At 37.3% G+C, this 25709-nt stretch overlaps 3 protein-coding genes across 3 annotated transcripts; 2 read left to right on the plus strand and 1 right to left on the minus strand.

Moving 5' to 3' along the window:
* Positions 1 to 42: 42 nt before the first annotated feature.
* Positions 43 to 24966, plus strand: LOC136346662 (sensory neuron membrane protein 2-like). Its single transcript, XM_066295987.1, has 9 exons — positions 43 to 299; positions 2255 to 2412; positions 3415 to 3562; positions 8913 to 9191; positions 10143 to 10357; positions 11319 to 11515; positions 21833 to 21951; positions 23337 to 23462; positions 24817 to 24966. Exons 1-9 carry the CDS (start codon positions 153 to 155, stop codon positions 24964 to 24966), a joined length of 1539 nt encoding a protein of 512 aa, XP_066152084.1. The 5' UTR covers positions 43 to 152.
* Positions 4622 to 7238, minus strand: LOC136346845 (cuticle protein 67-like). The gene is made up of 2 exons (XM_066296328.1): positions 7087 to 7238; positions 4622 to 5226 (listed from the first exon to the last, which is right to left on the minus strand). The coding sequence occupies exons 1-2, from the start codon at positions 7096 to 7098 to the stop codon at positions 4687 to 4689; spliced, it is 552 nt and encodes a 183-aa protein (XP_066152425.1). The 5' UTR covers positions 7099 to 7238; the 3' UTR covers positions 4622 to 4686.
* On the plus strand, positions 13383 to 21642 carry LOC136346832 (uncharacterized). The gene is made up of 2 exons (XM_066296304.1): positions 13383 to 13720; positions 18965 to 21642. Exons 1-2 carry the CDS (start codon positions 13461 to 13463, stop codon positions 20556 to 20558), a joined length of 1854 nt encoding a protein of 617 aa, XP_066152401.1. The 5' UTR covers positions 13383 to 13460; the 3' UTR covers positions 20559 to 21642.
* Positions 24967 to 25709: the final 743 nt, after the last annotated feature.

The following is a 25709-nucleotide window of genomic DNA, read 5'->3' on the forward strand; positions in this document are numbered from 1 at the left end:
CGATGTCGAATAATGATAAATTTATTAGTATCATTATGAGTGACATTTTTCTTGTATTACTTATTACATCAATATATGATAAAGCTGTATAGTCGGTTACCAATATCGTACTCGTATGGTTTTAATTAAATTCGGTTAAACTTGTATGAATTATGGAATTAACAATGAAAGTTTCGAAAATTAAGATTGACTACAAGATTGTTTTTACCTGTGGTGTATGCGGAGTAATATTGTTGATAGTGGGTCTTTATTTAGGATTCAGTTTCTTGCCTAAATTCGTTGATAAAAAATTGCTAGAGGTAAGTTTTTAATGATGATGTTCTGGGTACTTTTGCGTAACTATTTAGATCTCGGAAATTAAATGAGAGACAGAGTCGGTCAAATTACGGAAAATTCCACAATTTAGTACTCAATCAAATTTCGTTTTTTACAAATTGAAAGAATGTGTACCTAAGTGCGAAAAAAATGAAATAAATACAAAGAATAAGAAAAGCTTACAATCTTGTTTTTATTTTTCCCAGCGTTGTTTGCGACGATTTGGCCCCATTTGTAGTAGTTTTTGGCGTTCTACAGGGTAATGCCGTCAAATTTTAAATACGACTTTTCATTTTTTGGATCTCTATCCTCAAATTATTATTATTTTATTAATTACAAGCCTGGAAATTTTATTTCGTTTTTCGAACCAGCGCTAAATATGGGAGCTCTGTATAGATTAGACCAGATTTGTTCAGAGTGGGTATACCCCAGCGTTCTAGATGATCTGTTGTTTCCAACCTTAATTGCAATTAATCCAAAAACCTCGGTTCCTTTGGCAACTTGTACCCATCAATCCACTCAATGAAATATATGGAAGATCTCAAATCGGATCTGCTATGTGTGACGACTAATTTATTATTAACTTAATTTTCAACGAGATGAAGCTCCACCGCACTATTTCCCCCCTGTTAGACAATAGTCACAGGATAAGTTTCCTAACAAATGGTTTGGTATAAGAAGACCAATTCAGTGGCCACCGCTACCACCGAATTCTCTGGAGTTTTTCCTTCAGGGCATCTTAAGTCTTTCGTTTACAAAACCCAACCTCAAGATTTGTAAGGACTGAAGAGAATAATTACCTCTGCGTGTGAGAAGATTCAAGTAGAAGTTGTCGTGAATGTTAGAGAAGAGTTTGAAAACAGACTCTGTTACTGTTCAGAAAATAATGCACAGCATTTTGAACACTTAAAATATTAATATACTTTAACTATAATAAATATTTTTTCTACATTACAGCTGATACTTAAGCTCGTTTACGGTGTAAATTAATTTAAATTATTTTAATTCACTATTAAGTCATATTAGTGTATTGTAAAATTAATGCCGATAACAGGTGACCATTTCGCACAAGTTTTACATTCAATTTTTTCTATGATGCCGAAAATCAGGAAAGATTTAATCTTGATTCTGTTTAAGTAATTTTGTTCCGAATTATTCAAAATCGACCGGAATAAGTTTATTACACTGATAATTTTTTTTTTTTATTAGTTTCTTTAATGTTAATATTGAATTCAAAAAGTATGGCCAAAATCAACATTCAATGCGATTAAAATATGATAATGGTTAAATGTGTGCTTGTATAAATTGGAAATTTTAATCTGCTAAGAGACAATATTATTGTCCTTTGATTATCGTGTGAAAACTGCACTTTTTACATTCATAAGAGAGTACAAAGGACGCTCACGCACCCATAATTTGGTGTTGCTATCTATATTATTAGTGTTTATGTTCATTTCAAAGCAGCTATAGAATAATGTTATTTGTGTAAAATACGTAATTTTGTACCATCCCTTTGCCTCCCATTGCAGGCGCAAAATAAATCCAAAAAGCTCTTTTCGGGATTTTGATGTACGAGACTTTAATACAATTAAGCTATAAGGCTTTAAGATTACAAAAAAACCGCTCGGATTTTCAAAACATATTTAATATTCATATAATTTATACAATAATAATTTTTTTTTATAAATAAAATATAATAAAAGAGTAAGATATTCGCACTACTTAGTCAAGAACTTTAAATTGACGGTGTAAAAGTTTAGCTTTCCGACCTTCGTATATAAAAAGCCAATAAGTGAAGTCAAAGGTTTCTTAACATTAATGAATATTAACAAAGACTAACAATTGCTTGATGCGAAGGGGTTGTTAATCAGCAAACTTTCGATTTTAGAGATTTTCGAACCCTAGTTCATTATCCTAAAGAGAATTTATCAAATTTCAGGCGAAAGTACTAAAAGAAAACACAGAACAATGGAAAACTTTCATGAAAGTTCCCTTTTCATTAAATTTCAAGGTGTACTTATTTACCATTGTGAACCATGAGGAGGTACTGAAAGGAGCCAAGCCTGCTGTTAAAGAGACAGGGCCATACGTTTACAAGTAAGTCAAAATGGAAAAAATAATACAAACAATGCCTGATTGCAAAGAGAACAATTTAAAGGATCCATATATACAGTGTGTTTCAGAACTATTGGATCAAACTATTAGGGATTGTTTAGTTTGACAATAGAAAATGCCTGAGGACAAGAACGCGCGTCCGTAAATGTCTCCCTAAGGCGCTATGAACCTTATGATGCTTTAAAACAGTTACGTGCAAAAATGTTTTAATCAAGTTTTAGTATGTTTCATTTTAATTTATTTGTACAAAATGACTCTGTAGTAATTGTTCAGAGTGTCGTCCTTGAATTTGATTGCACCTGTTTAAACGATTTACATGGTTTTTGAGGACCTCGTTAAAAATTTGAAAATCGTTTTGAACGACTTCAAGTGCTGTAGTGATTCATGTGATCAGGTCTCGTTATTTTTCGACTGGCGTCTCATGAACCAGACACTTTACATGTCCGCGCAGAAATAAATCTAACAGTATTAGATCGGTTGACCTAGGGGGCCACGGAACTGGGACACTTCTGGAGATCCAATGTCGTCCGGACCAATAAAGTTCAAAAACAGCATTTTGAACAATTTCTATAGTTATTTTGTACAAACAAATGAAAACGCATTAAAACTCGAGAAAACACGCGTTTGCACATAACTGTCTTGAACAATCATAAGGACATAACGTGTTAGGGAGAAATTTGCGGACACGAATTCTTGCACTCAGATGTCTTCTACTGTTGCACTGAACAGCCCCTAGAAGTTCGTTCCCATAATACTGAAACACTTTGTATAATGAATATACAGAGTGGATTCTTCTGAGAAAAAATTTTTTGGGGGTTCCTGATAATGCTATATCTTAATGACCAGCATGTTTCATGCCTTTTTAGGGCAATAAATTGTTCTCACAATTTTTATGTTTGTTCTTAATATGTCTTAACAATAACAGTTATCTGTTAAATTCAGTGACGAACAAAAATTAGTAATTGAACGTTGAATCCTTTGCAGATTGAACAGATGGAAAGATGATGTCGTTTGGAATTATGTTTCTGATGAAATTTCCTACTACGACTATGAGCTGTACGATTTCGACCAAGAGGCATCTGGGGATCTGACTGAGGATGACCTCATAACGACACTGAACATCCCCTATATGGTAAGCAGTGGGAACTTCTTTACTTCCAATTTTGTTCTTTGACTGATTTTATTTAGATTAGTGCATACAAGGTGTCGTATATAAGGTATCCCAAAAAATATCGACAAACTTTAAGAGGTGATGGAAGACATCAGTATAATTTTTTAAAATTAAATAAACATATGCCCGCAATGAAGCTATTTGAGTAGGAAAAGGAGCAACATATGGTTTGGATCATTATGATCACTTTTTATCAGACGTGTTTTTATTGGTAAATAACTATGGCTTACAGTAGTTACTCAAAATGTTGGCCATTTACCTCAATGCAAAGGTAGCATCTTTGATGCATTGAATAGCGGAAGCTATGAAATATTCCGGGAATAGCTTCTAGATCTGCGTAACTGGCCATTATTCTTCCTAAAAGATTGTTCACATTACAAATAGGCATTTCGTCAATCATAGATTTAAGATAACCCCTAAGGAAAAAAATCCATGGTGTTGAGATCAGGAGAACGCGCGGGCCAAGTTACAGGACCTCGTCTTCCGATTTGTTGGTGCATATCGGTAAGTCGTTCAAATGAAAATTAACGTCTATTTTCAATACAAATTTTGATTTAAAAATTAAAAAAAATGAATGTTACTGTACCATCTAAATAATCATAATGTCCGAATAATATCTACTACGGTCTTAAAATTGGCATCTTTGGTCTGTGTAATTGTGATAAAGAAATGTTTGTGCTCCCCAACAGCAAACTTAGTTGGAACAAAAAATGGTCAACGAAGAATACCGCTGTCCAACTTAATCAAAAATCGATTTATAATAGTTATTTGATATAATTTTAAATATCTCATTTGTCCTACAGTCCCAACGGCACCTTTGTGGACATATGTTTATTAAAAAAAAGTATGTATTGATGTTCCCCACCGTCCCTTTAAGTTCGACGATATATTTATGAAACGCCCTGTAAACATCACGTTACATGTTTAGTACGTTGTTCCTTTGCGGTTCATTTCATGGATTGAGGTGATGAACTTCAACGTTAGCGCCCATAAACAAAGTTCAAAAATCAAAAACGACTCTTCATTATCAACTACACCAGTTTTATTCAATGCCGTATCATAAACCTACAAAGCCTCAAGACTCTCTACCAAGCGGAAACCACCGGGGCAGCAGCCACAACAGGGGAAGCGACAGTTCTGCCAGTAGCGATAGTACCAGAGGGGCCAGCGACGACGGTATCAACTGTGGAGTGCGCGGCAATCCCGGAAACCAAAGGTGCTGAGTAGGCGGTCACTACTGGGGCAGAATAGGCGGACACCACTGGGGCAGAGTAGGCAGCATGGGCAGCCACCACCGGCGCGGCGTACGCGGTATGGGCGGCCACTACTGGGGCAGAGTATGCCACCGCTGGGGCAGCGTGGGCAGTAACTAATGGCGCAGAGTAGGCGAGCGCTGGGGCGGCGGCTACAACGGGGGCGGCGGCTACAACGGGGGCGGTTTCGGCAACCACTCCTACGGATTCTTCGGAGATGATCTGTCCACCAGGGGCAACTGAGGAGATGGCGCTACCATCAGGTCCGACCACAGTACTCCTGGAGCTGGGCCCTTGGATGATTTTGGCCGATGGGAGGACGGCGACACTGGCGCTGGCCACAGCCAAGACGGCGAAAAGAGCAACGAAGGACTGCAGGAAATGGCTTTATTTAGTTCAAACGCAAAGTGATTTTGATAATTTTGCAAGTGTGGATTAGTGGTTACGTGTAAAACATGGATTATGGTATAAATCACTACACCTACCCAGTTTATTGAGCACTGATTTAAATTTTAAACTTTAAATGAAGTCTCTTATTATCTGGAACGTTTCATGAAAATACGCATGAATGATAGACTAAACCAATGTGTTTGGTAAATGGAAAGCTCCGAAGGCGCGCGCATCAAGTCCTCTCGAATCCTTAATCACTTTAAGATTTGTTACCACGAAAATTGCGCTTTTTTTAAATTCAAGTCTTATTAAGTGTTTTAAACCGGGAGGGATTAAAGCAGACAAATAATCTAATTAAACATGCGCATATTGTGTAATCCGTATTACACGCACAGGGAGTTTCAGAAGTATGGGATCAAACTTCTGGCGATTGTTCAGTGTAACAATAGGAGACATCTGAGTATAAGCACTCATACTCGCCAATGTCTCCCTAAGACGCTACGGCCTTATGATGCTTTAACATGATTATGTATAAAAATGTGCTTTGACCAGTTTTAGTACACCTTATTTTAATTTGCTTATAGAAAATAACACTACAGTAAATATTCAAAGCGTATTCGGATGTTATATTTAGCACTCGAATCGTCAGTTCGGATAATATTACATAGACAGAGGTGGTCTAGTTCTGTGGCCCTCTAGCCCACCCGATCTAACACCTTCAGATTCGTTTCTGTGGGGACACTTAAATTTTTCGGTTTATGAAACATCAGTAGAAAACAGACTAACGTTCGATAGCACGAATCACTGCGGCACTTGAATTCACTCAAAACCATTAACAAATTTTTATCGAATCCGCAAAAACCGATTGCATCGTTTAAATAGGCGCAATGAAGCGCAAGGACATTTTCAACAATTACTGTAGTGTTATTTTGAACAAATAAATTAAAGTGAAACGTACTAAAACTTGATAAAAACATTTTTAAACGTGACTATCTTCGAGCCCTATAGGCAGTAGTGTCCTAGACTTTGCGCATGCGGGTTCTCATACTCAGAGGTGTTCTATTGTCGCACGGAACATTCGTTGGGGGTTCGATTCCATGGTTCTGAAGCATCTTCGATGATAAATTAGACTTTTTTGAAGAAAAAAATTCTCAACTTTTTTTTTTCGAATTGTGCATAGTTCATTCAGAAATAATTATTTTTTGAATACCGTATGGCTCAGAGCGGTAACGCTTTTAAAACGTTTTCGTGTCGGACCGACCTTGCACGGTGGCAGTTTCATTGTAGCGATCAGGCAGTTTCTCCGCACTTCACAATTCGAATCTATAACATAAAATTTAATATAAAAATCGATTTTCTTTACTATTTTGCTTTTTTGCGTTAATGAGCCACTCTGCAGGTACGTCCGTAGGCCCCCTTCAGCGTGCGGACGATTTCCTTTACACAGGGTGATAAGCGCTACAATGAAACGGTCGCCGTGGAAGGTGCCTCCTATGTAAACATGTTGGAAAATGTTATTGTTTGGAGCCGCACGTTATTTAAAAAAACGATTGTTGCTGAGTAAACCGCGCAGAATACGAAAAACGTGGAGAAATTGTTTCTTTAAAAAAGCCCAATTCGTTAAAAATAATACTGTTTGCTTGATAATTCAAATGAGTAAATAATTTTCGAAAAGTTTCGTTTAAGGGTGGCTGGAAAACCACCCTTAACTTTTTCTAGTATTTTGAGCTCCACTTTCACCTACTTAAGTTTTGTACGAGCTTTCCGCACACCTTGTACCTACTCCCACTAAAACTTATCGCACAAGCAATTCAAGCAAATACAAGTACAATGGCTACTTACGGAGGAGTTCATGGTGGTTGTTTTGATATTTCTGGTGGACAGATAACTGATACAATTTAAAATCCTGGGCGGTATTTATACATGAATCAAAATTCGGGCGACCTTCTTGGATCTTTATTCCTGCATTGTTCGCAGCTTACAAGTTGACATTTCTAATTAATGCGAAGTTCTTTTAAAGCAGTTACACCAGTTCGAGTTCCGCGTGGCGTTTTTTTTCTTCGTGCACGGAATACCTCATTATACCCATTAACCATTGATACAATTTTGATATGGGTATGGACGGCCCTCGTACCTGAAGACGGAAAGGACTCGTAAATCATAAGATCGGCCTGTAATTTGCGGTAGCGCGGAGCTGGTACTTGAGAAGGTCAGTGTGGTTTTATGATGATTGAGTTCGGGTGTAATTGGACTGAACACGGAAATATTTTTTGTCTTTCTGGCATTGAAGGATTGCAAAGGGCGACCCAATTCGAGGCTCATAGTTGGGATTTGGGGAGCACGTACAGCGTGGGTCAATTGAGGGCGCAATTGAGCAATTTGGTACTCGGCGACAAGTGATTTGGGGATTTGAAATGTTGGCAGTAGCTATTGAAACATCGAAAATAACTGAAAACGTTTCTTTAGACTGTTAAATTTTGAAATACAGAGCGTTAAAAAAAGGATGCAAAAACTGAACGGGGCAAGTATGATCGTATTCTTTGCTGTCTCACCCCAGACACAAGGGGAACACAGTTGGTTGACAGTGCCGAGGTGAACTGTATCTGTTTTGCGTAGCTCTCAATTTTGTTCGAAGCTTATTTGGCGTTGAACCGATGCAGAACAAAACACACTTGGTAACAACACACGGTAACAACACACGGTAACAACACACTTGGTAACAACTCACTTGGTAACAACACCACATTTGGTAACAACACACTTGTATTTGTCTCACTAAATTTTCAAAATTACTTTACAAGGGACAAAGGTCATAACAAATTGTAAAATTAGAGCGAACTAGAAAACCACAAGCGATCACCGAATGTTAAGAAACTTTTCCGATTGGGAGCTTTTCCTTGACCAGGGCAACTGATACGTGAATCGAGCGCAGTATAGGGATCCTACTAAGACTTTAGGAGTTAAAAAGAGAATAGGAGAGATGCTGAAGAGGCGTTGCGTTTTGTATGATAGATTCTATGAGACTGATCCAAGTCTCAATTTTTCCCACCGAATGTGAACCTCAAGTTGTCCATTTATATTTTTACCACCTCATAGTCGTACCAGTTAATGTGAATTCTTAGCGCTGAGGACTGAGAATTGCTTATCAATACGGTGCCGTGAAGGTGTGAGAAAAATGATGGGTGAGAAGAGTTATGAGCGTGGAATATGTACGCAGTTGACTAGTGTAAACACTGCCCTTAAGGGTGATTAATAAGGGTTTCGTTAGCAACATAATAAGACATTTATTAGTGGGTGAAGATGTTGGGTATTTTCCTAACACTGATATCACTTCGTAGGTGATTCGCTCGAATGTTAACGTGGCAACGAACAAGATGTCCGTAGTACGTACTGCATTAATAAAATCCGGATCATTGAGGTTTCTTTTATTCTAAAGACTCGTAAGGTACGTCGTTAGTTTATCCATGACTTAGTGAGTGAAAGTCATTTGCATACTTGATAGCTTGATTGACAATAATATCTTGTTTTCGATTAATGGTAATTTCTTATCTATATGATCAAATGATTCACGAGTTATTTTTAATCGTAGAGTCCAACCCCGGCCACAGGGGAACCCCTTTTGGGACACCCTGTACAAATAGTTGTTTTAGTTTATTCTCTTTTTACAGACTTTTCTCCTCAACGCAGAATCAAACGAAGCCACGGCTGGGTTCCTGCCAATGATAGATGAGGCCTTAGAATCTATTTTTGCGGAAAACAACGGCCCCTTCCTGATAAACGCCACAGTTAGAGATTACCTATTCGACGGAATAAGGTTCTGCAAAAACGGATGCATTGATGACGGATTTGTAGCCAAAATGGTTTGCGATAAAATGAAGGAAAAACTCAATGTTACTGATCAAATCAGGCTGGATGGGAACGATATCGTGTACTCAACTTTTTACTATGTAAGCACAGGGAGGTTCACGTAAGATGATCCACTACGTCATCTAACAAGCCATAAGGTTTAGGAAAAAGTTTAATATAAAAACCATTCAGTTTATCATAAATTTTTGTTTGTAATGTTTCGGAAGTGACTGAGTGGTCCAGAAAACCGTGGCGTGGCAAAAATGAACGAAATGTATTAAATTAATGGATAAGAATGTAATTAGAAATTTTAAATGGAAAAAATTCCCGTTAATTATATTAATTAATTAAATATGTAAGATTTTTTTGGGGTAAATACAAATATAATTTGAAAGGGAATTTTTTAAAAATCACTAAAAAAAATCGAGTTTGAGGGAGTTGAAATGGGAAGAGTGTTGATATATTTTTCACACCCTATATAAAATTTTGTCGAAAATAAAACAATATACTCTAATGAAACCACTTTTTGTTTTTAACTGGACAATTTTTTGATTAATTCGATTGATACTTTTAGAATTTTCAGAAGTTCATTTTTCTCTCGATCTTCACTTTAAACCGAAAAACTGCTAAAAAATTTTCATATTTTGCACCAACGAAAAGTAATCACAAACAGAATTAGTATCCGAAACCACTTACAGGGTATTCCATTTAAAAAATGTATTTTCGTCACTCGCTGTTTTCTGGATCACCCTCAAGCTATGAAAATATTTTTAAAAAGTCATCAAAAACTGAATAACATTAATAATAAACTTCTTTTAACCTTGCCGTTTTTGAAATAAGGTAGAGAACCAGCTTGCGTGGACCACTCTGTACATTTTTACCCAAGGGAAAAGAGCCATATTCTAATAATCGCTATGATATTAAGCTGTAAAGGGTATTAAGAACGGAACGCTGCGTGTGCTTTGTTCTCGAATTAACATTTTCTCCAGCATTTGGAGCAGAAGTGGTGTATAGTGAATACTTTGTTTTTTACATTTATCTTTTTTTTATAGCGTAATAATACTCGTCAAGCGTACATAACAGTAAATTCTGGCAGGAAAAACAATCAAGAAATTGGAACGATGACGCGTCTGAACAATAACTCTTTTGTAAAAGCCTGGCTTAATGACAAATATCAGTGCAATAAAGTAGTTGGAGCAACTAGTATTTTTCCAATAAACTTAAGCTCCAAGACCAAGTTCCAGAGCTTTTCTCCTGAGATTTGCAGGTAAGTTCCTGTTCCAAAACAAATATGGGAATGAAAGAACATTCTCTGACACGGAATTGTCTCTTGAGGGATATACCATCATAGACTGCGAGTCGCTGCTGTCTTCTGCTAGTTGAATTGCGCACTCTGTTCATCTACTGTCCTTTTGGATTGTTTCGGCCCTATTGTAATTCTTTTCACTTTTCGCTTAGTCGGGAGGCCCTTCGTGAAGGATTGACGCCTCCCTGTACTCGACTCGCATTATTTAAAGATGCGAAGCAACGCCACTCTCCCTCCTTTCAATCACTTTATCTGTGCCCTTTTGCTCCTATATCATGTCGTTGCTAATCCCGATGCACCCGTCCAACAGAAATTTTGGCCCTTTTTTTCGGCAATGGAAATTGTTCCTGCACCATTAAGTTCCGTTTTGAGATGCTTCTCTGTGCGTTGCAGCATCCACACAGGGTGGAACAGCCAAATGGAATACATACATCTGCATATTTCGACGTATGAGAGACAATTGCCGAAACTCATCAATTCTAGATTCTAAAATTACCTCCTGCAACGTAATAATGCAAATTGCAATGCAATTTCATGTCTGAATTCAACCCCATTTGCGTGACGATCGCGACCCCCGAATTTTCATTTTCTATTCAAAACTGCTACGGTTTTGAACTTTATTGTAAAAGTGAATAGGAAAAAGTATCTTGTAACTCACGATATTCTTTACAACAAACTAAAAACTTAATAACTAATACAATTTCGTTATTGATGCTGTAATACAGTAACAAACTAAATCGATTTTCCTACGGGGTTAGTTAGCCCGCTTCGGGAGAGGAGGCTTTCAGAGGTCACCACATGAAGGTGCAGGTAGGTCTATGGGTTTCAAGTTCCCGTTCTGATATAGTCCAAAACAAATGCGAAAATCGAGTATCTGCTGAATGAAACCTTCGTGTTTTTCGATAAGTTTTTTAACTTCTAGATCGATAAAATTTGAATTTGGAAAGATGGAACTGGTGGGACTCATTAAAGGCTACACTTACTTTGCTTCAAAAAGCAGCTTCAACAATTCAAAGAACGTGCTGGAGAACCACTGCTACTGCACCAACAAGACGCAGAATTTGGATGGTAATTTCGGATGTTTATACGATGGAGTTACAGATATTACCACATGCCAAGGTAATAACGTTTTGCGCAACCCGGTATTATTTTAACACATTCGTGGAGGAGTCACATGACTTTACTCCTTAAATGGCGTGGTATAGGAACAATATTTAAATGAATTGCAACGAGGAATCGTGGAGAATTATGTCATTTAGCCCAAAGCAGGTTTGGTTACAGGAAGTGTATTTAACCAACATTTCCCAATGCATTTGCAAAACATAACGGATAGAAGATCGGTATCTGAATCGAAAAGGATTTATACTTAAAACCGTGCTAATTGAATCGGGTACCACGCATTAACGAGTCTCAGCATTTAGGTACCTAGTTACCCTATCACAAGAAAGCTCATATCATAAGACATTCCGATTCCTTGTCTTCTAACATTGATAATTCTTGAAATGAAGTTTTTCAAAAGCCAGTAGGACTTCATAGAAGACCAAAAGTTCTGCATAAACTGAACAAATATTTTTCATGAAAATGGAGTTTTTGTGTTTAGAAGATTTTTATTAGTTCTGATTTATTTTCCCTGGCAATTCTAGCAGAAATTTTTCTGTAAGATGCAGCGTAACAGATCTCGACATCCGAGGAACGAAGGTGCCTGTATAATTTTCCAAAGGTGTTAGTGTCCAGTAATTATGACCATACGAGGAATAGCACTCTTCGATTAAGACACTGAGGTACCGAGAGAAGTGATTAACGACTAGGTGGTACCAATTTTCAAACCACGGTAAGTACCATGTTTTTTTTGCATAATATGAATTAATTGAAAACAAATTATGATTAAAAATATTTAGTGAATAACAATGAAAGAAGATGATCCATTCATGGAAATGCATGCAGTTCATCACAATAATTGACTACAAAATGGCAATTACCCGGTTAAATATCATGTAACGGCGAAAATAACAAAATTACAGTTAATATGCGGTTAGTCGTATCTTTCCAGGTACTCCATCTGAGTGATTTCTAAAAGAAAATGGGGAATTAGATAATTTAAACTATACCGAGTGTTTCATAATAGTATGTCGAAAAATCTGGTGGATGATTTAAAGAAAAAAGTTCATATAAACGTGGGTCCGTTTATACTTCCCATCTGAAATACAGGGTGATCAAAAATGATTATTTTAGAAATATTTTTCTAACGCATCCGAGCAAAACCGGAGACGTAAAATAGGCGTTGGGACCCATCGTTTAAGGGAAAAACAATGTTTTGAATTGCACCAGCGGCGTCCCCATTTATGTAACCCTGAACATTTTAAATGAAAGAAGATATGATGTGCCATTGATTAAAAAAAATATATATATCATTTTTTTGCATGTTCCATATTTATGTTAAAAAAAGGTTTCTTGGATATTTTTCGTTTAAAATGTTCAGGGTTACATGAACGGAGACGCCACTGGTCGGATTAAAAACAAGCTTTTTCCCTTAACAAAAAATGTGTCTGGACATCCATTTTACCTTCCCCAATTTGCATGAAAATATTTAATGGCTGATGGCGGGCTTGCTAGGAAGAAATCAAAGAAGTGCCACCCTGCAGTTGAGACAGGAGGCGAAAACGGTCCCTTGTTGTGAACTTTTTTCTTAAAATCGTCCAGCAATTCACCCCATAGATTTTCTACACACTATTCGGAAACACTCTGCATGCAAAAAGTCACTTGTTGTGTAATTAGGCCTCCTATGTCGCTGATCGGCCAGCGTCAGCTCTTGCAAGGGGAATGGAATTCATAATGTTACTCTTATTGAGCACTTGTGTATCAAAAAAATTATTATTTTAATGTTGTAGTCAGAAGTCAACGCACGCGACTAATTTACAAACAAAGAAATGGCGAGACACCGAAGAGTTGTCTTCTTCAGTCGGGTAGTCTGACACAATGTGAACTGAAACCGTACAAAGAAATATTTATTATTTAAACAGTTATGAGAAACAGGTATTTCAAATAAACCGTATAAGTATATATTATGACTTTACCTCTTCTGGACGTCAGTTCGACGATGATTTTCATGCGAGTGTCCACAACAGTCGCATTGACCTGGTGCGTAGTGTTTGCTAAGGTTTATGAGCGATGTGATCTGGTACGCGAACTGCGAAATTTTGATATACCAAATGACGAGATACCCACGTGGGTATGTATTGTGCAACACGAGTCCAACTATAACACCTCTGCTATGAACCCCGCAAGTGGTGACCACGGGTTGTTTCAAATATCGCAGATATATTGGTTAGTATACCCTGAGTTAGACTTCTCATCTGTCTGGTACCGTCTCTCCTAGTTGTTCCATAACTGATCTGTCCATGGGATGTTATGAATTGGGTATTACATGGGGCGGGAAACAACCATCGATTCAATCAGGCTGATAAACAGACCGTGTCTTATGCCAAGAAACATTACATAACAAACATGTTTTTTTATTTTATTTTTATTTTTTTTATTTTCTTAATGAGACGGAGCGCAAAAATGGCCCAAACTCAAATTTTTATTTTTGAACAAAAAGGACTTTGGTTTTTATTACCTCTGAAATAAGTTTTAGGCCGCTAATGCGCAATGAAAGAGAGATTTGTTCGGTGCTGTTTCATAGTCACCACTCAATGTACTAAACTTTGTGAGTTGAGCCGTTCCTGCGCTCAACGCCTCATATGTAAATTTCGTAACTAATAGTCATTAATGGCGATTCGGATCTGCAAGCTCATTTCTAACCTTATTTCGTGTAAAGCCTTTTGCCTGTGAAGTATTGATGATTAGAATCTTCAACAATGAAGTGGGTGTTTCCGAAGGTCGTCCGCGTTTAAATTCGAGAGACTCAATAAGAGATTTAATTACCTAATGCAGTAGATAAGGCAGAATATGTTTTATTCATATATGAAAATCTGGCGTTTCCTGCGAAGGGCGCACGATTGACGGAAGAAGGGCAGTGGAACTTTCCTAACTCGAATTTTGAAGGTTCGGAGGGTTAAAATCAATTCAGGGTGCATCAGAATCGTGCAGCCGACTGCTTACTGTAAGTTCTTGGGACCGAAACAAGAAATAAAGTCGATATAGACAAACGTTTAATTTTCCTTTAGTTTCCACACACAGGGTGTTAAAGTTTTTATTTTTTAACATCCAAATTGATTAAAATTTTTTAGTTAAAGAGGTGGAGTTTAGCATGTCGGTAAGTATTATTAAAAAAATATTAGGTTTAATTACTCTCCAGAGGCAAGGATATCGGTGTCGAGTGTCCTTTTTTGTTATAAAAATTTATAACATTCAATAAAATATTTTCTGTCAAGTGGTCCATTACACGCGCCAATGTGTTCGGCAAATTTTTTGCCTTTTATTAGTTTGTTATATTTCAAGTAGTTTAGTCATAAAAACAAATGTAAAAGTTAACAAAACTTATTTGTTAAGTGCATTTTTACAATTCAAATAAAAAAAAAATAATTTTTTTCATTTTATAAACTCTTGAAATATTTAACACAAAATTTGGGAGCAAGTATCGACAGGTATAAAATCAAAACCTCCTAACCTTTGTAAATCAGCTAGGGGGGGAGGTAAGTGCGCCACTGTTTCGAGTTTACAATCATAAATCTTAATAAATCTTTATAAATTTTAACGTTTTCTTTTATGACTGAACTGCTTGCAATACAACAAACCAAGAAGAGACGAGACATTTGCTAAACCTATTGGCACATGCGATGGACTACCTTAAATGACGTGTTAAACTGAGTGTTGCGAATTTTTATAACTAAAAAGGACACATGACACCCACGTCCCTGCCTATGGCCTAATGGCTAGAGCTGACAATTTTTCGAATTATATCTACCAATATGCCGAATTCACGTACGAAATTTAGTTAAGAAGCTTTAAGGCATTTGGAAGTTAAGAAATAAAGCTTTTTTCCAAACTTCGTGTCTCGGAACTAAAGGCCAATTAGACATCTGCTTTATAAAAATTTTTTTTTCTTATTTCGGTCACAGGAACATACAGCCATTTCGCATTTCTTGGGAGCCATCTTCCAAAGATTGTAGCTCCCTTAAGAGGCTTTTGCGGATCCATATTTACGCCAACTTTTGTTTATATTTTCGAATGTAAAATCAGTCCTTGGAACACGTCCCCTTATTTCATTCACACCCTATATTATTTCGGAAATGTGTCCCGCATTTCCAAATATTTTCGAAAATTGAAAGAAGCTGAGCTGAAATCTCAAGAGGTCATACAAGTGAAGAAATTTCCGGAAATGACTATAAACGCGAGTGAACAGTAGATTTAACGGTATTCTTTGTTTAACACATTGTTCGTATAAAGGAAAAATTCTTCCTTGGCGAGAAATCCATCCGCCGAAAAAGTGAAAATTTCTGGAAAATCGTTGAAAATTGTGAAAATTCTATTAAAACTAAGAAGGGCACGTTTTAGCTACATGATCATCGCCCTAAAAGAACCCGCAAAAGATGGCTTATGTGGACCATTATTATTTCTTATATCTTGTTAATTCAATTTAATTTTCTCATTTTCTCTGCTTTGTTTTTACACAAATAGTCTGATTTAGTCGCTAATGAAAAGGAGCATCAGTCAAACTGAAAATCTATTCCTGACTTACGCAGGTACGGTCATAAACAGACAATACCGCTTATTACCAAACGAAATTGGCATTTAATGCTTAAATTGTGTCGAGGTTATCTGCCATACTTCTATTGGAACCTACTTAAATATAGATATACTTGAGATATTATGACTATGACTATAACCATGAGACACAACATGTTTACCCGATGCTTATTTATTTCCTATTATTAATACCCATTACCAGACACAACAATGCTATTTTTATTGCTACTAAAAAATTCATGTTATTTTGATGAATAATTGAATCTTTCAAGAAGATGAATGGGGCTTATGGAATTCAAGTTCAGGTTGGGTTCATTCCCGAGGAGACCCATGCTTTCAATGTAATTTTACTAACATTTCAAGATTACCAATCAGGATTCTCGACTCAACGATGAAAAATTCGATAAACTTGACTATTATTATCACAATCAAATCGAAGACTGCAGTTTTTCCTATGGAAACTTTCTTCGTTTAAAATCGACTGTGTTTTTGGTGGGACAGGTCCGCTGCTATCGATGTATCATATCACTGTTGATGCTACCAAGATTTGAAAATTTATTTACTGAATTAAAACTGCAATTCACGATAAATAATCAGAAAAAACAGTCATTTGAGCAATTGATATAAAATCAATAATTTTGGGCTTTTGGCCTGAATGATGAAATTGTTTAATAAATTGCACACTTAGCGGCTACGACTAAAGTAGGTACATAAAAAAATCCCAGATTAATCACGATTTGGGAATGAAGCCTTACTTAATTACGGATTTGTCCCCCATTGACGTGTCAATTTACCGGACAAGTTATTATCGCGCTTCGCGCCACTACCCCTACATTATCGACCTATTATTAATTCATTTTTTTAATATGCAGTAATTTCGCTTTAAATTTACATAATAATTGTTTTATTCACAAGTGAAATAGGTAAGGTCAAACATATCCGTTGATTATTAACGAGTGCTTATTAATCTATCAATCGATAAGAAAATAATGTATTCAAATGTCATGCAATTCAAACAAACCCGTTGTATTAATAATTCCAGTGCTTAATCGAACTGTGCATTAAAATACTCGTAGTTTCATTATTCGTAATTACAACAAGTATAATTCCAACTTAGATAGCTATCGAATTTTATGCTCGGTTGGAGCTGGCTTGAATGGAAATTTTTGGAGCTTTTGGTTATTTCCCCAACCTCCCCTCTCTCCGCCTCCCCCTGATTTGTTTCCAGTTACTTTCGGCTTTCCTGCGACGCACATAAAAAAGGAGTTGCATACAGGCACCGTCGATGATAATCGTACAGAGCCCTATAAATTGGCCCCACCTTTGATTTCAATTTTTTTCGTTTCTTCATTTAAAACTCTATACCGAGTGCATTTTTAAATACTTGCCACCCCCAGATCTTTACAACTGTAAACTAGAGGTAGAAGGGTTGAGGCACATCGACCGTACAATAAGGGAAAAAAAGACCCTTTGCCTTGGAAACTCAACGAGATACAATCAAGCCTGTTGTGTCATCTTAGAGATCTCGTCGAGCTGATTAATTTGAGTCGTTGTTGAAGAAATTTGTAGTTTATTTGCCGAAGTTATCGAGCTTCGAACTTTGGAAAGTCACAAAAGTTGTGTGTTTGCGCACACAAATGGCTCCTTTCATGGAAAGCTCACCAAGATGTAATCAAGCCTTATTAGTCATCTTGGAGAGCTGGTCGAGCTGAGTTGTTTGAGTCATTTTTGAAGAAATTTGGAGTTCATTAAAAAAAAGTCTCAGCTTCGATCAACAATATCATAGAGGTGGCGACTCCTTTGTTCCTTTAAATAGGAAACCTGAGGCAAGTGGCACATAATTTCAAAGGTCTTTAATTTTTAATTAAAATAAAAAAAAAACTTTAATAAAAAAAAATCTATTCAACCGCGCCGATATTTTCGTTTTTTATTAAAATTTTTTCGTAATTGTCAGTTTTTTAAAAAACGTTCGAAATGCAGTTCACGATTCTCTACGCAAGAATACAAACGGCCTCCAAGCTCTCGCACTTCTTCAAACATTTTATCAAATGTTTGGACAAGTTTCTAAAATTCTTCAATGTGATACTTGGAGAACCTCTACATAAACCGCGTAAATCATATTTTTAAGATATCCTCAAAGGAAGAAGTCGAGAGGTGTAAGATCGGGAGATCTAGCTGGCCCTTCGGTGGTATCTCCTTTGCCAATTAATTTATCAGGAAATTGTCAACGAACCGAGGAATCAGTAAAACATAATTTGGAGATGCACCATTTTGTTGGAAATATCACGCATCTCCGTCCAACATTGGGTGTCCGTCCTTGTCCGTTCTCCTTTTGATAATTTCACCTATTTTTCCAACTAAATTTGGATTATATAAACAACATTTTGACCCGATTGTTTAGAGAGTTTGAAGAGCTTTAAAATGATGTGTCACTTGACTCCTGCGTCCTATTCAAGAAAGGACGGAGGCGTTGCGAACCCTCCGATATTTTCGATCGGGGGTGCGATCTTTTACCATTGTCGGTATTCCCCTTCACTCAAAATTCAACGTGTCTCAGCGTCTTTAACTTTAGTTTGCATCTCTAGAAATCTGTGAGGTGACAAGTTCTTGAAAACACACCCGGTATAATCGTTCTACTGCTATCACTCAACTAAAGAGTGAATCATCAATATTTAGATATCCGAGCCATAAATCTTTGAAAAAATTCTTCGCATTTATTAAAGAAGGTCCCCCATAACGGGTCGGGCACCAACCTTCCATTGAAGAAGAAAAACTAATAGAAACTTAATTGATTAGGTTCTGACTTCAAAAATTAAAATCTTAAATACACAAAATAGTGAATATAACAATTTCATTTACAAAATCACCGCTTTGTTCCAGGTGTTCTCCACCAGGCGATGGTTATGGTTGCAACTCGGCCTGCTCCGAATTCCGGGATGACGATATCAGCGATGATCTTCAGTGCGTACGCAGAATCTACAACGAACATAAAAGAATATCCGGAAATGGCTTCAATGCCTGGACCGTATACCCTCTGTACTGCAAAGACGACTTATCCAGATATATGAGTAATTGTTCTGAACCAGACGTTCCGTCACAAAACAGCACTGAAAATGAAATTTCCAACGAGCAAGATCTGGACGAGTATGGCTACCATTTTCCCGCGTTGCCAAGTTTCCCGAAGGAGCAGAAAGAAGAAAGTGACGATGAACAGGTTTTTCCACAGCTTCCTTCCAACAAGTATTCCATCAACGATTCGATTCAAGTAAAAGACGAAAAGGTCACGGACTTGCTTGGTAGCTCGCAGTCGTTGATAAAGGATGAAGAGCAAATGCTACCTTACTCAAAAATATCTATCCATCATTCAGTTCCGGTTACAGTAACGCGTCACGTTATATTTGAGAAGCTGCCGTATTCAAAGCAATCTATTCACCACTTCACTGCCGTGACCAATGAAAAAGTGCAGAAGGACACAAAAATTGAAGACATTCCATCAACTAATACTGATCACGTGAACACAGAAATCACTGATGAAAGGAAGGAAGCAGAACCCGTTAGATTTGGTACTAACTCAACTGTCCCTTTCGATGTTGGTAGAGGCCTTGAACCAAGTGAAATTTCTTCAAAAACTTCACAAGCAGCATTAGAATTAGAAAATTTAAACGATAATTCGAAGAAGTTGCTAGGAGAAATATCCGAAGCCTCTGCAAATCTCCATGAAGGATCAGCTACAGGTTTTAAAAAGCAGCCAATTGTCAGCAGCACCAATCTAAAAATATCATATAACTCAAAAACTCTTCGACCACTCGAGCCCACTATGCTGCCATCAAACATACAACGCAGAATGTTGAATTTAACCCAATTTACTGAGACTTCTTACATGAAAAACGCAACCACTAATAATCGGAACTTTCTCACCTCAACTTTCTCACCTCCTTCTACCGCCAGGGATTTTACGTCCACAATGAATCCCAACGCCAAACAACTGACCTTCGCTCCAGACTCTTTCTTCAGTTGGCTCTTCAACAGTCAAACCCTCCCTCCCATCGTTCCACCTGTGAGACCCTCCAGGCCTCCGGGTGAACGACCTGGAAATTCCAATCGTCCAACTATCTTTAAACCTGTGGGCGAGGGGAATCCTGGACGGCCACGTCCTACAATCTCACGCCCAGTTCGTCCAGACATTATACCGGAACAGACTAACACCACAACTAGGAGGCCTTTGAGGCCTAACAATTTGAACCGACCATTTCCTCATAGAAGGCCTTTCTACAGACCTTCGAGTGTCTCAGAGTTGGTTGGGACTACAACGACAGTTCGTTCTGTTGCCATGTTAAATGGGGGTGTTACCGCTAATAATCTAGGGAGGAACGGCGGGCTTGAGGCGGAGAAAGGGGTGGAAATTAAGTTGAATGATAATGTTGTGTTTTTACGAACTAAGTATGGTTACAGCCTAGTTAGGACTAGCGTGTAGTTCCTTTTAGATTTAAAGTTTCTTTCCTATTAAAGACTGATTTTCTATGCTATGTTAAGCCGTAATGTGTATACGGCTCTGTTTCTTCCCCCTTTTTCCCCTGAAAACGGCTCCCGCGGGGACTTTCACTCTCGCCCTTCCTATGTGAAGGACGCTGCTACAGCAAATTAAAGGACAAAGCAGCTTATACAAGCGTCACCAGTTCAAGTGGCAACAAGTGAACCGCACAAGGTTTAACGTGTCGCCGACGAAAACCAACCAAGTGGGCCGCCAGACTGACGGTTGAAGTGGGCGGAGTTAATTCAGTGCCTAGATATCTCACTGTCTCACAATTTTTACTGATATAAGTTCTACTGACGGATTTTTTCTTCGTTTATGTACATTACTGCATTTTACTTTTATATTGTTAAAACTTTCTATCACCGCGAATGTGGCGATATCAACACTAATCTAAACATCAAAGCTGAGATGCCGGCCAGACTAACTCCGCCCACTTCGTTGGTCTTTGTCGGAGGCATTTAAACCCTGTACGGTCCTTCTCCGACTTGCAAAACCACTGTACTTCCACTTGAACTGATGATACTTGCATCTGGTCAGTTGAGTACCGAACATGACCAAGCGACTAACGCCAAACATGTCCAAAAACGAAATGTAAAAATGACACGACCTTTCTACAACATTGTAGCAAAACGAACGAAAAACTTTTATTATCGAGAATTTTTCAAAATGCGTCACATTGGTACCGTCCGAGTAACGAACTGTTCCAGTCGTACTTCAAGTATCTGCCGCCTGGTACTACATTTTGAGTTCGAGTGTCTTTTAACTAAGCTGCATATGCGACCTAAAGTAAGAAGACTTTTTGAAGCAAAATTAATAAATTAACAACCGAACTAGCTAATTATGATATTGATCTGTACGTTCAGTAAAGTTTTGAAATCGCCATTTCTTTGCTTGTACCTCTGATAGGGGGCGTGGAGGAGCCTGTGGAACTCAGTTTCTTTCTGGATCAGCTTTTGTAATATCTGATAAGTGATGCTAGTTTTATCAAATAATTTTTATATATTTGAGATATATATTCGATATTGTCCGCTTTAAATTGGTTTGATTTTAACTGAACCTGCCCAAATCCGCTGCCATCTTCCCCATATTGTCCTGGTCATTTTTATTGCGATTTATTAAATTATCTGCCGTTTTTTACGTGAATCATCCAATTGCACAACCTCAGAATCAAGAGGATTATCATTGTTTCATGAACTATTTTATCTCTTATTTAGGTAGTCCAGTTTTGGTCTCCTTTCCTCATTTATTACACGCAGATTTGCGATATGTCAGCAGCGTGGAAGGACTGAATCCCGATAGTTCCAAACATGAGATGTTTGTTACTTTAGAACCGGTAAGTGTAATAGAGGTTTCCCCCAAAACCAAAAGTCTGTATTGATGTTTTTGCTGTTGGTCCTTTATGTGTCGGTAGGTCGAAAAGTTTTCGATCTAACAAAGACAGAAGAAATTTTTTCGATTTTTGTTGCGCACTTTTCTTTCATATTGAAGTCGGAAACTTTTCAGACCACCCACGTATGGTGATTTTTTCATAAATCAGTTGTAATTTCTCCGATTTCAGTGCAAAACTGCAAAGCCACAAATTTCTTTTTCCTACCCCTCCTAAACATAATGTCGTACTACAAGTGAAAATTCAACAAAAAGACGTTTTCGCCGTTATTATAGAGAAAATCCACTTTATCGCCCCCTACTGAGGGGCAGCGAGACCCTTTAAGTCTCCAAGGTGCCCATCGTCCTTTTAGAAACAATTCTAGAACGTACAAAAAGTTCTTTCAGCTTGGGATGGCTTTTGTCTTGGGGCAACACCGGCGGTCACACGGGCGTCTTGCTTAACAAGGTCCTCCTTCGCCTCATCTTCGACCTTGCGCGTTCTGAACTTCCTTAGTACTTTTGGGATGAGCCGAAAAGTGATGTTCAAATTCGATGATGGGGACGATGTTTCGCCCGATTTCTTGGTGTTTATATGGCGGTATGTTACTTCCTTAACGAAGGAAGCTCCTGGCTCTTGAAAGTTTGCTTTTGGGAAATTTTTAGTAAATAATTGGCCAGTGGGCTTACTAGATAGATCAAACATAAAGTAAATTTTAGGCTCGTTTTAACTCGGAAGGGGACAATATGATCATTGTCTGATCAACTCCGTTCACCAAGTACACCAACTCCCTAACTAGGCCTATTAAGTGTCTTCTGAGTATTCAGAAGAGATGTAATTTTTTTAATTGAGAGAATTCTTTAATTTTATTCCCCGCATAAGCTTATATTACGAGTTTGCGCAAATAACAGATAATGTGCTTATTATGTTGCTTAATAAGCCGATTGTAGTAATAATTTAAGGTTTTCTGATTTTCATCAAGATGGATCGATTTTTTCTCGCTTATTGGATTATTAATTAAATGATGGAGTTAGCATAATAACTCGACGCACCCAGATCATCTTTGTCCGATGTCTATCTCAAATTTGAAAAAAATTATAATGTGAAACAACAATCCGAAATAAGTTTTATAAACAGATTACAATTCGCAACAGAAGGTTCATTCTGTGTCTAATATTCCTAACCATCATCAGTATACTCGCATGCCGCCCGATGGTCTACACATAAAATAACACTTTCATTCATAACTAGGTGTGTGAGATAAAATAAACATGAACCTGTACGTGCACATTTATGTGAAGAATCTGTAACTCACTTGTGTACACGTCCGATTATTTCTTCTTGAATTTCAGGTCAGCGGAACTCCCCTCAAGTTGGCAAAAAAGATACAATTCAATACGATTTTGAGGCCCATTGAAGGCATTACAAGCCTCCAAAGTGTAGTTCACTCTTTGGTCCCGCTATTCTGGATAGAAGAGGTAGGTCGGTGCGCACCTCCCTACAGAAGGTATAAAAGATGTCACTGATGTTTTTCCCTAGAATAGAAAAATATGTCGAATAAAATCCTTAATAAAGGCTGAGTACGTTTCGAAATTCTATTATATTGCATCCTCAGGGCACGATTAGTGTTGGAACTCGTCCAAGATTTCAATTCTACCTCATCGTATTGAATTCTCATATCATACGCAAAGCCCACATTTCGTATGCCGGTCAATCTTGAAACTTCCAGAATATTAATTTGTTAAGAAATTTGATCACACACATCCGATGTTATGTAGACACTGAAGCACATCTTTGGGATCAGGCTCAAGATATGTCAGTGAAAGTGCTTAATCATGACTGCGGACGTTCCTCAATGTTATCCTTGCATCTTCAGAGCACGATTTAATGTAGATGTTATGGGAACGTTTCAGATTTGCCTCTGAACTCGTTGAAAGTTTTACAAAATTCAAAGAAAACATCAATTTCTACATGATATCACATCTAAGCAATTCAAACATAAATTCATCGTTCCGAGATTAACTGGACCAGCAGGTAACTTAAACGTGGGCTCTGTGCAAGAAATGCCGATTTCGAATGGGGAGGATACGCAGGTAGATCTGAAATGTTGGGCGAAGTCACGCAATGGGTTAAGCCCTGAGGAAGCGACATGGTAAAGTTGCGAAACGTCGGTGGATTTAAATAAGGATTTTCACTGACGAGTTCCGAACCTAAACCTGAAAGAAATCGTCAGTTTCTATAAAACATTGGATCGAAGCAACTTCCCAACGAATTAATCATTTTGGAAATTTCTGAGTCTACTGGGAACTCAGAGATGGGCCTTATTCTTGAATGAAAATACGTCTGCATATGAAAATTCTACATCGTGTGGGAACGAAATAGCAAAACTGCCGAACACCGGCAGCTTTTCATAAGGATTTTTAGTGAAATGTGCTTTTCATAGTCCCAAACAGAAAATGTATTGGAACAATACGATTTCACAACAAATCTTCTTTAACCACTCTTTTACTAACCTGAACTAACCCTACACAAAATTCCAGCCATTATTCTCTCCATTCGCCTTTTTCTTGGAAATTTGTGTTGGAAAAGGAAATATAATATTTCTCTTTGTATTGTAGTAAATTTAGGCTTTCTTTAGTTTTCATCTAAATACACCGAAATGGTTTATTCGAACTTTCAGTCGTTATTTTTAAACTCGATCTGGGGTTGTTCAATTTCAACCATTGAGGTCTTCAATGCAATAAATTTTAATTAATACAAAGGAAAATTATCAACTATTAATTTAGTACATTTAACGAATATAATTTATTTAATTTATAATTTTTTTTTCAGTCAGCCACTTTGCCCGAGAAATACCAACAGGTTATAGTAAACACATTGTACAGAACCCTGTTCATAATTAACGTCATTAGATACACTATTTTAGCTGTGGCTGTAGCTATAATCGCTTGTTGTTGTTTACTATTTTTTGTTGTTAAATGAATTTATCATATTTTAGTGTTAGGCGAGAGTTCTTGAAATTTTGTCGCTAATAAAGAATTGTTAAATCATCCATGCGCTCTTTTACTAATGCATTATCAAAAGAGTCTACCGCACCACAAACCTTCATTTGAACGGCACATTTATTTCCTCAGACAAATAATATAATTTTGGAAGTTTTAGTGTTGAACCATAAATACTTCACAAGTTATCAAATTTGTGTTCCAGTCTTCGACCTGCGGGGACCGCCCTCCTGTCTCAACAATACCATTTTATTCGCATCCACGTATCAATAAAAATAAAAGGAAAAATATGCCTTTATTACTGTACTTGTTTCGTTAGATGTTGCATAACGTAAATAAATCGTTAATTTAAAAGTGTGTCGAAGCAAATTTTAACAAGACGCGGTTGAGACTGAATATGGAGTTGGACTTTTCCTAGATACATCCCGCAAATTATGCGTAAAGTTAAACAGGAAATCCAAGAGAATTTGTTGCATTTTTATATGTCAGCGGACTACAATATCCAAATGGATAGAAAATATTCAGTTTGGAAAGTGATGGACCCAAATCGAACAATTTTCACTTAAGCAGAACGTCAGAAATAACATCATTATGTACACAGTTGTAAATAATAATACATTATACACCAAGGTGCGAAATGCGTTATGACCCGAACATCAAGCTTAAAGCAGTGCTTAGATCATACAGGACGTGCCGAATTTAATTCTATTTCTACCACGATTT

This window comes from Euwallacea fornicatus, chromosome 24, assembly GCF_040115645.1.
Source record: "Euwallacea fornicatus isolate EFF26 chromosome 24, ASM4011564v1, whole genome shotgun sequence".
In the NCBI taxonomy this organism is placed as follows: domain Eukaryota; kingdom Metazoa; phylum Arthropoda; class Insecta; order Coleoptera; family Curculionidae; genus Euwallacea; species Euwallacea fornicatus.